This window comes from Peromyscus leucopus, chromosome 7 (genome assembly GCF_004664715.2).
Source record: "Peromyscus leucopus breed LL Stock chromosome 7, UCI_PerLeu_2.1, whole genome shotgun sequence".
In the NCBI taxonomy this organism is placed as follows: Eukaryota; Metazoa; Chordata; class Mammalia; order Rodentia; family Cricetidae; genus Peromyscus; species Peromyscus leucopus.
In genome coordinates this window covers 77,409,164-77,427,229 of record NC_051069.1, presented here as the reverse complement: position 1 = coordinate 77,427,229, position 18,066 = coordinate 77,409,164, and the positions used below count along the sequence as shown (strand labels likewise).

General features: G+C 35.3%; 1 protein-coding gene across 5 annotated transcripts in view; it reads left to right on the top strand.

Moving 5' to 3' along the window:
• Positions 1-15,329, top strand: part of LOC114697302 (synaptotagmin binding cytoplasmic RNA interacting protein) — a 36,372-nt gene extending 21,043 nt beyond the window's left edge. The window contains exons 8-12 of one of the 5 annotated variants that reach the window (XM_028875545.2): positions 1,593-1,798; positions 3,502-3,651; positions 3,941-4,062; positions 8,421-8,929; positions 10,757-15,329. In XM_028875545.2, coding sequence (XP_028731378.1) covers positions 1,593-1,798; positions 3,502-3,651; positions 3,941-4,062; positions 8,421-8,929; positions 10,757-10,785 — 1,016 coding nt within the window. In that variant the 3' untranslated portion in view covers positions 10,786-15,329. Of the gene's footprint in view, positions 1-1,592; positions 1,799-3,501; positions 3,652-3,940; positions 4,063-8,420; positions 9,849-10,756 lie in introns of those variants that run through there. The other 4 variants (XM_028875548.2, XM_028875547.2, XM_028875544.2 and 1 more) reach the window with 4 other exon arrangements.
• The last annotated feature ends 2,737 nt before the right edge of the window (positions 15,330-18,066 follow it).

The following is an 18,066-nucleotide window of genomic DNA, read 5'->3' as shown; positions in this document are numbered from 1 at the left end:
GAGTTAGATTCCCAGCAAACACTTGGTGGTTCTGAAACATCAGTTTAGGTTAACTGACACCCTCTTCTGGCCTCTGGGCACCAAACACAGACATACAAGCAAAAGCATCCATACACATAAATAAATTTAAAGAAAACAAGTAAGTATACATAGAGGTTTAGGGATAATTTCCTGCAGTTAAGCTAATTTAGGAATAGATAGGGCCGGGGATAGAGTTTACCTAGCATTCACAAAGCCTTAGCTTTGATTTCCATAACTACATAAAGCCTGGTGTTGGTGGTACAACACACCTGTCATTTCAGTGCTTGGTAGGAGGAGAGAGGAAGTTCAACATAGTGAATTTGAGGCCAGTTTGTGCACCATGAGACCTTGCCTTAAAAACAGTAAGACAAAACTAAACATGGGAACACAGCGGCAATTTGAGTTCAGTCTGTGACACTGTACATCCCTTCCTTGTATTTATTTCCATACTTAAGCTGTTAGTTTTTTGTTTGTTTGTTTTATTTATATTTTGGTTTTTTGAGACAGGATTTCTCTGTAGCTTTTGAGCCTTTCTTGGAATTCACTCTGTAGATCCACCTGGCTCTGCCTCCCCAGTGCTGGGATTAAAGGCGTGTACCGCCACTGCCCAGTTAGCTGTTAGTTTTGAATTCTTACATATGAATGAGGCTTTCCCCCCATGTTAAAGGAGCAAATGGTTATAAGTAGATATATTGTTAACATGGCATAATTTTTTTAATTGTTCATCTGCCTATAGTGTTCAGAAATTTATTGTTAATAGTCTTTATAAACAGAAAAGTGTTCAGCATTAGCAATATTTACTGTTTTCCTTTGAAGTAATACCATGTATATTTGAGAGCAGAAAAAGATGCCATTTAAATGAATTTTAGGCCTGGCAAATAGTGACGCCTTATCTCAAATACACAAAAAGTAAGGGCTGTTGATGTAGTTCAGCCTAGGTAAAAGTTTTACCTAAGCTGAAGACCTGGGTTCATTCATGTACACGTGACCACTCCCTCCTAAATAGATTTTTAATGCAGTGAATTAATCTAACCACGTTTGACAAGGTGATAACATTTTTATAAGTGATATGAAGATTCTTTTTTTTTTTATTTGCCTTTCATACATTTAGTGGAATCAAAATGGTCCTTGGGGCTAGTTAAAAAATATTTTACTTTCATTGGGTTTTCTGGACTTAGAATACTAGGGCAGGGTTGATTTGGAAAATTATTGGGATCTCTTAGAGGTTTGTTTGTTTGCTTGTTTTTTTTTTTTTTTGTTTTAAAGACAGGATTTCTCTGTGTAACAGCCCTGGCTGTCCTGGCTCTCGCTCTGTAGTCCAGGCTGGACTTGAACTCACCAGAGATCCACCTGCCTCTGCCTCCCGAGTGTGGGGATTAAAGGCCTGTCCCACCACCACCTGACTTTTGGTCCATTTCAAAATAATTGTTCTTTGTAAAACGTGTCTAGCTTAGAAATTAAGATTATTTCTCATTTTTTTTTTAACTTAAATATTATCTTAGTAAAACAAAGCTTTGCTTTTACAAATTTTTGCCAGTTAACTGACTTCTGGAATGTTTGCTTAATTTCAGAGGGTCTCACAGATGTCATTTTATATCACCAACCGGATGACAAGAAAAAAAACAGAGGCTTTTGCTTTCTTGAATATGAAGATCACAAAACAGCTGCCCAGGCAAGGCGTAGGTTAATGAGTGGTAAAGTCAAAGTCTGGGGAAATGTTGGAACTGTTGAATGGGCTGATCCCATAGAAGATCCTGATCCTGAAGTTATGGCAAAGGTAAATATAGTTAGGTAGAACAATTTTTATTGGGGGTAATAGGAGGATGAGGGAAAACTTACCAAACTAATTTCATGCGTTGTTTTAAATGATGTTTTTGAAGGCAAAAAGTATAGTTTACTAAACGATTAGAGTTATACTCTAAGAAATGGGAGTGCATGGAAAGTGAAAATAGAAATCTTTATAGACACTTAGCACCTTGTTAATTTAAAAAAAAAAATTACTACGTATAGAGTTTTCTGCCGGCATATGTGCCTACATGCCAGAAGCGGGCACCAGATCCCTTTATTGATGGTTGTGAGCCACCATATGGTTCCTGGGGATTGAACTTGGGACCGCTAGAAGAGCAGCCAATGCTTTAACCTCTGAGCCATCTCTTCAGCCCTTGGGTCTACTAGTAAGCTTACCTTCTAAAGGTTCCACAACCTTTCCAAAACACCACAGCCTTTAGACCAGGCTTTTAATATATGGGTCTTTGAGGGAGAGTCGAGATTCAGATTACAACATGTTGTCACTATTATAGTATCCTAGAAATTGTAGTACTGCTCTGAAAAATCCTGTGCTTTGTCTGATTACCCCTTAAACCTTGACAGCCTCTTGTCTCTACCATTTCAGTGTTGCAATTAATGATAGAAACTTCTCAGAGTGGTGGTAACTTTCGGTTTCTTGAGACGGGGTTTCTTCTCTGTGTAGTTTTGGTGCCTGTCCTGGAACTTGCTCCATAGACCAGGCTGGCCTCGAACTCACAGATTCGCCTCGCTCTGCCTCCCGAGTGCTGGGATTAAAGGCGTTTGCCACCACCACTTGGCGGTGGTAACATTTTAAGTGCCCTCTTTTTGTGGCTTTATGACTCTATAGCAACCATCTACTCCTGGCTCTGTGATAGGGTTTCTCTGTGTAGTCTTGGCTATCCTTAGACGCCTGTAGATTCTCCTGCCTCCTCCTGATTGGATGGAGTGCTATGATTAAAGGCATATACCACCAGTGCCTGGCTTGTATCTAAAAGTTTTGCTGTGTCCATTCATATTCTGAGGGATATCTTGATTCTTTCTAATTTGGGGGAGTTATAAGGCTGTTAGAAGCATCTGGATTTGGGTTTTTGTATGAACATAAAAAATTTCAACTCATGAATAAAAATGGCAAGGAATAATAACAGATCATAAAGTAAGACTATATGTTTAGTTTTGTAAGGGCCTGTCTTACATCTCTTCCTCTGTGAATGAAAATTTCTCTCCTTCTACATCCTCACAAACGTTTGTAATCCCAATATGTATGTAGTTTTTTTTGTTTGTTGGAATTTTTTTTCCTCCTTTTTTGTGCAAGACAGGATTTCTCTGTAACAGCTGGCTGTCCTGAACTCAATTTGTAGACTAGTCTGGCCTTGAACTCACAGAGATCTCCTGTATTTCTCTGCTTTCCTAGTTCTGGGATTAAAGGTGTGTAGTTTATACTTCAGCTAGCTGGCTTGTTTGCTAATAACTGATGAGCAGTTTTCATGGTAAAACTTGTTTTGGTAATTAGCTGTTATTTTTTCCCCCTTCACTTGACTAGCTGTTTCACTTCTTAGTATTATGGGAGAAGTTGGAAGCTATATATCTTATGTTCTACTAGTTGTAATTCAAGTTAGCTTTATATGATGGGGTAATTGCTTTCAGAAATTGAACTCTTTGGAAATATTTAGGGAATTTGCTTTTTTATTTCAGGTAAAAGTGCTGTTTGTACGCAACCTTGCCAATACTGTAACGGAAGAAATTTTAGAAAAGTCATTTAGTCAGTTTGGGAAACTGGAACGAGTGAAGAAGCTAAAAGATTATGCTTTCATTCATTTTGATGAACGAGATGGTGCTGTCAAGGTAAACAAGTGGTAGAAATTCAATAGGCATGTAAAGTAGACAAATGTTTTTAAGTTTTAAAATCAGCATGCTTTATAAATTGGAGGCAGAGTTCAGGTTATGAAATTCACTCAAGCAAACCTTTATTGGTCTCACCCAATTTCTTAAGTAAAAATAGTGAAGAGGAAGATCGTTAAAGTCCAGCCATGTTTATTAGCTTTCAGAGCTAATGTAAATATTTTGTAAGTTTTAAAGTAAAATTACTTTGAAAGCCCTTCTTGCATATTGATCATTGTCTTACTTTTTAAAGGCTATGGAAGAAATGAATGGTAAAGACTTGGAGGGAGAAAATATTGAAATTGTTTTTGCTAAGCCACCAGATCAGAAAAGGAAAGAAAGAAAAGCTCAGAGGCAAGCAGCAAAGAATCAAATGTGAGTAAAAAATGAATACTCTAAAGAAAAATTATATGCATATAATTTTGGTATAATTTATGTTACTGAAACATCAAATCCATGAACTCCCTTTAAAAACAACTTGAATTGAGAACTTTGTATAACAAATGGCAAGGATCTAATTGTTTACTAAGGTCTTTCTGTTGACCATATTTGTGATAATTCTTAGTAGCCTATATTTGAGTAAGGGAAAGTCAGCCTTTAATGTTACTGTATATTCTTCTGAAAGTACCTTGTATATTAGTAATCTTTATGACTTAATATTTTTGTAAAAGGATGAGTATTCCCCATCTCGATTTTTTTTTTTCTTCCCTTTTCTTTTTTTTTTGAGGCCACGTCTTACTGTATAGCACTTACTAGCCTGGCTAGCCTTGAACTCAGAGAGCTCTACCTGCTCTCCCTCAAGTGTTGGGATTAAATGTGTGTGCCACCAAGACTATTTGGGAATTTCTTCTTGGAGAGGTATAGAATATTAAGTGTTTTATTAGGTTGTTACCTTTGCACCAAAGAGGGATACAAAGATTCATTTAAAAAATATCTCCTCACTCAAAGATTTCATAGGTTGACGAATAGACTCTGTGAAATGAATATAGATAGTAAAATAAAATATTAAAGAAGTTAGGGGTGCTGAAGGATGGCTTAGCAGTCAAAGGTGTTCGCTGCAGTACTAGTGGGACAGAGTTGAATTCCTAACACCCACATCTGGTATCTCATAACATCTGGTATTTCCTATAACTCTAGCTGTAGATAATTCTGATGCCTCTCCTGGCACTTGTGTTCATGTACATTTGTGTGTATATACACATACACAAAAGTAAAAAAGAAAATCTTAGAAATACATTTGTGTGATGAATTGTATTAATTGGAGACACTTTTATAGATAGAGGCTTTTCAAGGAGGTGCGTGTGTGTATTTTTTTCTTTTCGAGACAGAGTTTCTCTGTGTAGGTGTGTGTATTAAGGAAATAGAGGGGTCCCCAAGATTGTTCAGTGGGTAAAGAGGCCTGTTGACTTGAGTTCCATTTTTCTTGAAACCGAATGGGAAACAGCCCATCCTATTTGTCCTCATGCTTGTGCGTGAACACACGAAGTAAACAAAAACTTTTTTTTTTTTTAATGAAGAAAGAAAAGTGGGAGGTGCTACTGATATGGCTCAGTGTTGTTAACCATCAAGCTTAGAGACTTGGTTCAATTTCTAGGACCCTGTGGTTAGCCTCTGGTTTTGTTATGTGCGCTGGGCCATGCACTCCCATGATGTACACAAAACCAAGTGTTTTTTACAAGTGTTTTTACTTTGTTGAGTCTAAGAACTGAAGATAGTACTCTACAAATTGTTAGGGAGAAACACAGGTAATTGCTGTTTAACATAAAATCAGTATTTACTGAGACAGGGTTTCTCTGTGTAACAAACCTGGCTGTCCTTGAACTTGCTCTGTAGACTAGACTGGCCTTGAACTCACAGAGCCCTGCCTGCCTCTGCCACATGAGTGCTGGGATTAAAGGTGTGGGCCACCATGCCCCACTTAGTTAATAGTATTTTAGGACAATTTTCTGTGAGTTGCAAAAGAAAAGGAAGGTTTTTCTTATGTATACCTGTTATTTTTATAATCAAAAAAGTGACCACATTCTAGTTTACACAGTTAAATGTCCAGTTGGAGGATAGTAAGTTCTGGCCTTTAATCTCAAACGTCAACTAAGTAAGTTGTGGTCAGTTTGAATTTTTCAGATACCTTATGCAACAATTATCATTGTGATCCATATTTTGTTGAAGAACTAAAGAAGTGCACTGTATAGTTTTGATGGTGGGAGTATAAATGAAGAAAAGAATTTTCAGTCTTAATACTCAAACTATTGAATATTCTGTACGAAATAAAAATGATTTTTTCACATTTCTTTTAGAAGATAGAGATTATTAATATGTAAGTATCACAAATTATTGTAGGTTGAGATGAGAGAAGTTACATTTGTAACTTGATTAAAGCATTAACATGTATTTGAAAATCCACATTGCATCTGAATCTTTTACTCAGTTTGAGATGAGGAAATTCTTGAGGCACAGATGTGAACTTGCCTAAGACCAGTTAGTTACACAGTAATTAGTATAGAGATGGCATTGAACTAAGGCAATGTTTCTGGCCCCATAATTTCTATGCTTGGGGCTGGGAGATGGCTTGGTGGTTAAGAGCATTACTCTTAGAGAGGAGCCAGTTTCAATTCTCAGTACCCACATGGCAGCTCACAGCTGTCTGTAACTCCTGTTCCAGGAGATCTGATACTCTTATACTGACATACCTGCAAACAAAACACCAATGTACATAAAATAAAAACAATAAATTATAATTTCTATGTTTAACCACTTACACTATGGCTTGCTTCCCTGTCTCCTTTTTTTTGGAGCTGAGGATCGAACCCAGGGCCGGGGCACTTGCTAGGCAAATGCTCTGCCACTGAGATAAATCCCCAACCCTTAGCTTCTCTGTCTTTATGTTAGTGACATTTTAGGTTTTCCATTTTTTTTTCCATTGTAAGACATTTAACAACATCCCCAGCCTTTTCTAGGTAGCAGCAGCACCCACTTATGTCCCTAGACATTACCAAATGTACCCAGTGGTAGGAGTTGGAACAGAACCATTATCCCTGGTGAGAATCATTACATAGATTAGCCGTTTGTCTTGTGTTCTTCCTTAAGTCAGAAATACTAATCATTATGCTAGATTAAAAATTATCTTGACGGTAGCACACACCTTTAATTCCCAGCATATGGGAGGCAGGTGGATCTCTGAGTTCAAGGCCAGCCTGGTTTACAGATTGAGTTCCAGGACAGGTAGTGGTACACGAAACCTTATCGCGAAATAAAAAATCAAAAAAACAACAACAAAAAACCCACATATTCTATCAAAAAAGTTCTGGAAACCTTTTGTACTAGAATTGTGTTTTTTAGGTGTCCATTGTTGGAATAGGGAAAAGTTGTGCCTTTATGAATTGAGTGTAAATAGGGAAATTATTTCTGGAATTGGTGAGGTAACTAAGCAAGTAAGTTGCTAGCTGCCAAGTTTGACAACCCAAATTCTGTCCTAGGAATATATCCATATGGTGGAAGGAGAATCGGAACCTTCTCCTAAAAGTTGTTCTCTGACTTCTACCATGGAAGTTATGCATACTCAGTTCCCCCATCTCCCAAAACAAATAAAGTAAATTATTTTACAGGGAAATTGTTTTTACATGTTTTTTGGAATTATTGTGGCTCTCAGGTCAGTAATACATACATCTTAAGTTTTAAGTAATAATATTATTGAAAAAATATGCTAGTGTTAGAATGTACACTATATGCATACAAGAGCCCATGAAGGCCAGAAAGAGGGAGAGTGTTAGATTCCTGTAACCAGTGTTAGGAGCAGTTATGAGTTGCCATGTCTGCTGAGAACCCATCAAGGCCTTCTGAAAGAGCAACCTCTGACCCACATTATTTGTTACTCTGGTTTGGTTTGTAATAATACTTACATTCTACAGTGCTATAGCCATGGTGTTACTTGTTAGGGTTAAAGGAGCAAGCTTTCCTTTCTAAGTTTACTGAAGGTTCAAATGACTTAACAGGAAAATTGGGCCTGGAGAGGTTAAGAGCACTGGCTGTTCTTCCAGAGGTCCTGAGTTCAATTTCCAGTAACCACACGGTGGCTTACAAACATCTATAATGAGGTCTGTCATACTGGCAGAACACATTATATATAATAAATAAGTCTTTACAAAAATTTACAATGTCTGCAGGTGGGTGATAGTGGTGTACACCTTTAATCCCAGCACTCGGGAGGCAGAGGCAGGCAGATCTCTGAGTTCTGAGGCTAGCCTGGTCTACAGAGCGAGGTCCAAGACAAGGCTCCAAAGCTACACAAAAGAAACTCTGTCCTGGAGGAAAAAAAAAAAAAAAAAAAAAACCAAACACAAAAAATTTACCATTTTGCTGAAGAAATTGGAAAATTTTGGCCCTTTAATTGACCTGACATTGCCATTTCATTTTTATAATAAATGACCTTTGTGTATTAGAAGTACAAAAGTAGAGGAGATGTAATTCAGAATGATGTTTGAAAGCCTAACCAGTTTGTAAAAATTCTGTTATCGGAATTCATATCCTTATAAAATCATAAAGGATAAATAAGGTTCATTGATACATTGGGATGTCTACTTTTATCCTGGTCCTGATTATTACTACTAAGAACTTACATAGTGCAAATAATTCTGTATTAAAGTCTTAAAACAGACTTTGATTGCTACAAATGCCTGCATGTTAACTCACTAATTTGATTTATACTCTAATCTTTGTGTGTGTTTTTTTTTTAATAGGTATGATGATTACTACTATTATGGTCCACCTCATATGCCCCCCCCAACAAGAGGTCGAGGGCGTGGAGGTAGAGGTGGCTATGGATATCCTCCAGATTATTATGGATATGAAGATTATTATGATTATTATAGCTATGATTACCATAACTATCGTGGTGGATATGAAGATCCATACTATGGTTATGAAGATTTTCAAGTTGGAGCTAGAGGAAGGGGTGGTAGAGGAGCAAGGGGTGCTGCTCCATCCAGAGGTCGTGGGGCTGCTCCTCCCCGTGGTAGAGCCGGTTATTCACAGAGAGGAGGCCCTGGATCAGCAAGAGGCGTTCGTGGTGCGAGAGGAGGTGCCCAACAACAAAGAGGCCGCGGGGTACGTGGTGCAAGGGGTGGCCGCGGTGGAAATGTAGGAGGAAAGCGCAAAGCTGATGGGTACAACCAGCCAGATTCCAAGCGGCGCCAGACCAATAATCAGAACTGGGGCTCCCAACCCATTGCTCAGCAACCGCTCCAAGGTGGTGATCATTCTGGTAACTATGGTTACAAAACTGAAAACCAGGAGTTCTATCAGGATACTTTTGGGCAACAGTGGAAATAGAAACAATAGGGCACCTGTAAAATTGGAGACTGATAGGTTGACCAGAAAGTGGCCCTAAATCTGAACAGGTGCCATTATAATTTGAGACATCTGGCAAGATTTTCCCATTATGTATATATTTTAACAATCCGCTTGGACACGAACAAAGCCACACTTCTAACTAACTGCTTCTGGCAAACTGATTTATTTTTACTTTTAATTTTTTTCCAATAAAGGTATTCTTAGATAAGAGAGAAATAGTTAATGAGTTTGCATTCCTGCTTGAGAATTTGGCTCATTGGCTGTAGCATATACAATGTTTCTGGGTAGTGTTTAGATTTGGTGTCTTGAAAAGGTAGTTGATTAAAAACCAAGTATGTCTTTAATATCTTGTATCAGGACAACTATTTGTATGTTACCAACTTAAATTGCTAGAATAAGGTAAATTGGTACACAACTGCTATTTTTAATTTAGACTTTGACCTAATTGGGTTTTCAAAACCATTTGGCTACTTGTATTCTTTATGCTGTTGTTAATTTCAATAAAAAATTCACATCTAAATGTATACTTATTAAAACTGTGTTTACAATTCGTTTTTCACAAAAATTCCTGCAAATTTGGTTCAAATTGTATAGCATGTCAAGGCCAATTAAAGGGTTTCGTGCCTTGTAAAGCCTTGTGTGGAATATGTCTGCACATTACACAACACTGATTTGTTGCAGTTTTCTGCTTCTGGTTTAAAAGTGCTATTATACAACAGACTCATGTTATCAACCAAAATTAATAATTAGTATGTGTAGTAAGTTTAAGTTGGTAAGTATTTTTATAGCTCTTAACTTTATGATAAACTATATAACAAGGACAATTACAGGTACAAGAGTTGTGGGATACACTTAACACTTTAGTTGTTTGAAGTTTATCCTAACAGTGTAAAACTCAATTGAGTATATTGCCCCTCTTGATTATTTTTGTGCAGCATGGGACAGCAAAGAAACACTAATGTGATATTGGGAATAATGTGAGTGTTTATAAGTTGAATTTTCTTTAAGTCATTGTGCTTCCCTCTGAGATGAAAAGAACATTTTTAATTAGTAAATATTGAAAGCTTAAATTTACTTCACAAATTGGTTTATATCAAAAACTTCATGGCTGTTGCCATGGTCTAAAATAGCAATGATGGGAAAATTAAAGTTTGTTTATTTATTTATTTATTTATTTATTTATTTATTTATTTATTTTTTTGTGCAGAGGTGGTGATAGATGTAAGGTCCAAAGTGAACCTGCAATTCTCCCAAAATTCAGAAATTTATATTTGACAGGCTAAGTGAGACAGATACAGAAGGGTGTGCTTTTTAAAAAAGTAAACCAATGAATTCTAAATAACTAGGTAAACAAATCTCAGATGTTTTCTTTGATTACTCCATGTCTCAAAATAGGAATACTTATAAATTTATTTGGACAAGTCCCTTAAAGTGTAAGTTGTTAGCTTTTTCCTTAGTGTTTTAAATAAAATCAGTTTGTGAAAAAAGTGGGGTTCTCAAAATAGGCCCCCACAAAAGCAAACTCAAGATTCAACTGAAAGCAAGTGAGAAAACCAAGCAGAAAGAAATTTAAGTTATTCTAAAGGCAACTAACTTGTTGGATAGAGTTTATATAAGACTTAGGGTATTTAAAGCTTTCTTATTTTTAATGTTATCATTATGTATGTACACATAATAGATTTAAAATGATTTATCTAACTGATTCCTTTTGTTACCTGGCTAGCAGGGAAAAGGGGTCGAGGCCGGTCCTGACCTGTTACAATGAAGACTGACTTGCTATGTGGGATTACACCAGAAGCTTGCAGTGGAGTAATGGTAAGGAAAATCAAGCAACCTTAAATATCTCGGCTGTATAGGAGCATATTCTATTGCAGAAGACCTTCCTATGAAGATCATGGAATCAAATACGGGACATTGAACTAATACTTGGACTTTGATATGAATTTCTTTAACAATTTTCTCTGCAGTGCAAGTTATTAAACTAAAGCTACTCTATTTTCCAAATGTGTTCCAACAAAAATCCTTCATAACTTCTAGCATGGTATCTTAATAAAGAATAAAGTTCTTCTCTTTAAAAAATCTGCTCTAAGTAGATTTTTCCCCTCTTTTTTTAATTAAGGATCTCAGCAGTGGTATTCTGAAATATTCTCTTGAATTTGTGCATTTAAATTTTATTGCAGTGATATAGATGAATGCCACTGTTGGTACCCTTAAAATTTATTTCTGCTCACCACGGTTAATCATGATTGTCTATATCTTTTTTATAGTAATCACTTTTGAATTGTGTTCAGATGCAGTTTCAGGTGTAATCATCAGAGCTGGTTAGTCAGGCATTCCAGATAGTGGTTCTTTTCAGAACCTTTTTTAAAGGGTTGGTTAACTACCTCAGTAGCAGAGGATTGAACTATACCCTGTCTGTACTGTACATAGAAAATCTTTGTAGATAAAAGCAAGGCTTGTTAAATATGATATGAGGGTAAGATTTTAATAAACCAAATGTAACATTCTTAGTTGCCTTTAGTTTCAGAGGCTTGTAAGACTTCCTCATGACCATCATAACAGGCCTTGCTTTTGTCGTATTTTGTGGCTGAAAAAGCAGCCTTGCTTCTTCAGATATTGTAGTTATTTGGATGTATAATAGTTTAGCAAGATGTTACTTTTGTAAGACATCAGATGTTCAAAAAAGTGCATCCGAACTTGTACTAAATACTGCAGTGTCCCTTTATAAAAAGTCAGACTAAAACTGACAATTGTACAGCAAAGCCTGACATTTGGATATTTTGAAGTTTTTCATAAATCATAGAAATTAGTATATGGCTGTAGTTTAGCTTTTTAGGTAAAAGGTATGTTTCATTAGTGCATTTGTTACTGCTGATCACTATAAAAATGTGAATCAGCTTTCCATTTCTTATGCAGGTCATGATAACTTGTAGAGTAGAGTACAATCATTTGTGCTATGTTTTTAATTTTCTAAAGCACCTTGATGACAGTGAGTGTTCAGTGGTGAAGCATCCTCTATTGAATCACCCTCAAAATTTTTTTGCCAAGTCCTAAGTTGATAGCTTAAAGTCAAAAGTAAAATGATAGTTTAAGTAGGACTTGGTGTAAAGAAATACCTTCTCCCCTTCCCCAAAGGGATACTGCAGTTATATCACATACCCAATAGGCACCACGATGAAGATCAGAGCTTATACCTAATTAAGGTTTTATACACACCAGTTCCCCAGTAAATGCAAATTTAACAAGAAAATTAGACATGTCATATGTTCAAAATGCTCATGGCAAACAATCATTTTTGCATTCCTGCAAATAAAATTGTTTTATACTGTAAGCTGGAGGCGAGTGTAACTTATTTTTGTAATAAAGTTTTTATTTTTTTTATGTGTCATTAATATAAATGTGTGTTAGTATAGCAGATCTTCTGGTTTAAAAACTTAGAATTGCACACATTTCAGTATGTTCATTTGTACTTACATAATTCTAGAATAGTGGTTGCCAATAGCCTGTATGTTTCCCATTAATTGGTTTTTTTTTCCTTTATTTTTTTTGTTACCTTAATAAACCATTTTAGTATGTTGTATGTCAGTTACTGGGATAGCTGGGGCATAGAGTGTAATTTAAAATTTGTCAATAAGTATTCATTGGAATATATGTAAATGTGCCTTGCCGGTTGTTGAAACTTACCTACAAAATGAGTATGGGGTGACAAAAATATGTTCCTGGTGCTTAATGAAACTTTCTTCCACTGATTTTATATATAACCCTGTGCTTTTTAAAAGTACATCTCTCAAATCGTAAGTTTGAGGGCTACACAAAACATGTACATTTCATTCTAACATAGTAAGTACACTAGGTCGTGGAAAGTGGGTCAATTATATGTAGCCTTCAGCAAAATCGAATCTCAGTGTAATCCTTGGTGCTGGCACTTCCCAGGTCCAAGGAGTAAAATGATCCCATCTAAGAGGTCATTGCCATGCCTATTGGCACTTAACTGTCATACCATTTTTAACGGACACTGTCAAGGTCTTTTAGTTAATTCCTGGATTTATTTGTTGGGAAGCTAGAACAGGTTGTTTGACTTAACTGCATTGACAAAGTTGAAAGATGAACACTTTTGTGGGTTCACAAATGTGTTCTTTAAGAAAATATTGGAGTATTGAGCTCTTTGGGTTTCTAAGACTTGGCTATTTTAGTTTGGGGACATGGGAGGGAAAACTGATTAAAAAATTGTGAAGAATTGATGGTTATACTTAAGGGTAATGTAAACAGTGGTGATGAAATACAAACTCAAGTGAAAATACTTGACAGTGTTCATTTTAATGACTTTGAATTTAAGCCATTATAATTACTTTTAAAATTAAATATCATTTGCACTGTTCTGATAATGGGTGCAGTTTTTGAGCAATATAATCAGAGCTAAATATGCATGTAGTGATTAGTGATGTGAACAATTAAGTTCTGAGAAGAATACTAACCGTGGTATTTTCAAACTTCAATTTTCTGTAGTAAAATCAGTAACAAACTCTTATCAGAAATCAAGAAAAAAACAGGCAATGCATATAAACATAATTTTGAATGTTGTGTGGCCTATAAAGCAATAATGCAATTTATATGGAATGTCATGGGATATGAGAAATGGAAATGCGAAAATAACTAATCCTTTAGTAAAAATGTCAACATGTTAAAAGGGGGAATGTTAACTAATGTAGGTTATTGCGTTTGTGATTTGTTTATGGGTTCTTGGCTTTGACAGCTTCAAAGAATGGACAGATGACAAGTTAAATTTTGTATATATTGTCAAGGAAAGGGTTTTTAATAGTCCCTTCCTTGAGGTAAAAAGTTTATAAAAAAGAATTTTGATTGTTGAAAAGTTACCTAACCAAAACAGACGCAAGATTTTGTTTCTGCAGACTACTTGGCAATCAAAAAGTGTTCATAAATTTAGCTTATCAGTTTTTAGGAAGTTAGTTTGTGAGAAAGTTGTGTTAATTATATTCTTCCCAAGCATGCTTTTTGTGCAAGATTTTTAGTCCTTGCAATTGCATCACACGTTAAAAATGGAGAATTGAATTGCACAAAAGGAATATGTTCACGATGGCACTTAACAGCATCATGAGAATCTTATGGATCACTGCAGAACTTTTACTACTTGATGCAAATCTGACTAAACAAAAGTATAAACATTTTCTCATGACAGATTAGGAATGACACAAATGGATTGATGGGGCAATCTGGGCTATATAATTGTATATAAGATATTTGAAAAGATGTATTTAGTATTAGGATGAACATCAAACCACACGGGAAAATTAACTTTAGTGCAGCTTTTTTGAAATTACTTGGTCAGAAACAGCAAATACATCATGTTATGATGTAGTCACTAATTGATGGGGAGAAATTAAAATACAGAAGGGCTTTATGCATTAAAAAAGGTAGTCGATCCGAGAGTAAATGGTTGCTCAGGTTCCTAAAAACTCCAATAATACCCTCCAAGACTGTTTTCTCCCCACTTACCCATAACATGAACAGGAAATCAGTGGGTATAAAGTTAACAAATAAACAACTTATTTTAACAATACATGGAACAGACTTCTTGGGATGATTTTTACGGTGTAGTATTTACTTAGTAATCTTACCACTCAATAGGGCATGCCACTAAAGATGCTAATTATGAACCAAGGCTCACACAGGCATTTTTTAAAAACTGAGCCAATGTATAGATGGACTTTTTGAGTCTGTCACTTTTTAAAAGTTCTTAAAACATAAAACATATTAACACCACAGTCTGCCTTCAATAATGTACCTAAAATGTTTTTCAGGACCAGAAGCATTCAGTTGGACAACCTTTTTTGCAAACGCAAATCAGTATTACTCTGGGTCAAAGATTTAAGTTTTTAATATTAACAGTAGTCTGGTAAACATTTAGAAGTCTGACATTGAGAAACAAAAGCTTGTACCTGAGTATTTTAATTAAAAAAAATTAGATTTTAGCTTATTTAAATTCTTTTACATTTATTTATCCATAGAGTTTATATTTATTTCGTTCCTTTCGTCTCACTGAAAGCTGTCTGCAGGCTTTTTGATTTGGATTAGATGTGTGAAGTACTGTCTTTCGCCAAAAACCTCAAATTACCTGTTTTTTTTCCCAACGTAGTGGGTTTGTGCTTGTTTGGAGACCAGTTCAAAAACTATCTGTACTATCTGTACTGCCTCTGATGTTAAGATTTTATGTATAGCATAAGGAAGCTAGCTCTGACTATATTTTCCTAAGAATAAAGACCTATTTTTGTAGCATGTCTTAGGATCTCCAGGAGTCCAAGAGTTATTGTGAGTGTCCTCCATTTCATCATTTTTCACTCAACAGCTTTTTAATAGACACTTGGAATCTTTAGAGCTCTGTCGCCTTTTGATCATGCATACATTCAAAGTAACTAGGAAATGGTAGAAACAAATTCCCCAAATACCTCTAATTGCAAGCCACATGACTGGGAGATGTGTAGAATAAATAATTTGGGCTGGTTTTCTTTTAATTTTAAGTTTTGGAAATATATGGTCACATACATGCCAATAGATTTATGAACTCCATGATAATTTGTTTTGGGAACATGCTTCACCATGTAGTGTTCTTCTATTCTCCAGTTTTATTTCTGGCAAATAAAATTTCTTTGAAGACTGGAAAATGAGATTGAAGTACCAAATAATTCAGGAGAGGGGAAGAAGAAAATGATCTCTTGATAAAATTTGCATTTAGATTACTACAAATGAGTTTATGTGAATGAACTCTTCTCCATTGCATATTAAAGTCAGTGGCCTCGTACAGGACTTGTAAGTATATTCCGGGTTTTCTGGCTCCCGGTTCCAGGCTAGTTGGAGGTGGGGGCTAGGAAGGAGATAGGGGTGGTTTGAAATACTTTAGTAACTGCTACTTGATTTAAAGTTTCTGTTGTAGCTACCCAAGATGATATTTAATAATGAGAATATCATTTCAAGACTTATGATTGGGGAAGTCCTGGTAAATTGGAAGCCATTTAGAGATTGTCTTCAAGTGTATTTCTGACACAATAAATTTAGTTGTGATAAAAACAGGGTCACTACAGAATTGCTTTTTACAGGCTTAAATTACTTAGTTTATTATTATAATTTAAACTTGATTTCTGATTTGAGAATTACAAAGGTTACATGTAATTTTTATGTATTGTGATTTCCTTAAACTATTCTGAAAGGATTATTGTGATGGAATTTCAACTTGGAGAAAAGTTACATCAGTTTTTGCTTTTTCAGGGAAAGAAGTCAAAAGGATTTGGGTAGACAGGCCATTACTACAGATTGCTGAGTAAAATAAGACTCCTAACAGTAATACACGATTTATGGGAAAATTAGATTCTACATGGCATCTCACAGAAATCCTGACATTCCTTTATCTTGGGGATCATTTAATGGTGGTAACTTTAAAATGAGATGAAATTTGAGTAGTCGTGACATTTATGAAATACAGGTATTGTACTATTTGAAGGGCAAATTTGCCAAACATGAAGGCATATATATCATTGTTTAAAACCTAAAGAGAGTATCAGAATTTATATTGGCTATAGAATAGTCAGCCATACCAGGTGGTGCATCTTACAATCCCAGCTATACAGGTTGAGGCAGAAGCTTGAAGAGGTAGGAGCTCCACTTGTAATTGCTTGAAATTATTTAATATGCCATGATGAATTAGAAAAGGGTATACATTACTTGTTCTCACTTATTTTGAATGTCCCTCGGGACAAAAACGTAAGAGAACAAAAGCTAAGTAATACGGTAAAGTTCATGTATATGTTTGTATATTACACTTACCTTCTGTTCTACAGTCAACGTGTATGTATAGTGTAGTATTGGGTAATAGAGTTTACTTTTTTTTTTCTTTTTGAAATAGTACTCACATGTTAGTAAAAAAATTATTTCTTGAGACTGCTTCAGAATTATTAAGGGCAAATGCATTACTTTAAACTTTACCATGCCTTCTGATGTTATATTTATTTTTATAAAATTACACAAATTTTAGCGGATTTACTGGGTTCCTGAAAATCCATTTAGCATTTAGGAGCATCAAGTAAAGTAAAGGCTTTAGAGAGAAGATACTATAATCATTCAGTTTGTATGACTTACTGTTTTTTGATCAGTTTGCTTAAGTTGCCTAGTTATGATCATGTTTATTTTATTTTAGCCTTCTAGAATGGAAGCTCCTTGAGGGCAGGGCATCTGAGTAATGGTGCTATGCAGGCAGATCAAAAACAATCTTAAGCACTTTTCCCTTTGTAGATATTCAGGTAATTTGTTGTATTGTTAAATTCATTTAGAATCCTTTTAAATGCTAACATGATGTTGCCATTCTACAAATTAAGGTTATGAAGTTCCATGTTTAAATTGTCAATATGACTTTACAAAAATTATGAATAGCGTTACCTTCAGTTGCAGGACCATATGTAGTACGATTTAAATGCTTTATGTCTTTTACAAATTTTCAAATATTTGTGTGAAAGTCACTATTTACATTTTCCTAATTTGAAATTGGAGGGGAAAAGAATGCTTAAACGTCATCCTTAGCAGTGACCCTCTGAAAATCCATTCTATCAATTTTCCTTCATGATAGTGTTCAGTTTAAGTGTATTATGCTACAGAAAACTCTTCATGTTTATTTATGAAGTAGTGGTACTTGAAGGTTTTTAGTCAAAATATATATAAAGTTCTTTACATAGCAGTTTGAGAGGCTAATTACTGTCTGGAAATTACTGATTTTAATAGTTTCTATACTTTTAAATATAACTTGGTAAAAATAGCTACATCTACATGAATAGCCTTTCTAATCTACCAAGTGATAGGAAAAGAAAGATCATAAAGAGACTTTAGTTTTGAGTAAAGATGGTATTCATGTTTATTGTATTTATAATTGACAGTTTATCTTGAATAGTACTATTTCCTTTGGTACTGAAGATGGAATTCATGACCTTACATATATGAAGTCTGCACTCTGCACCCACTCTGACTGATAAT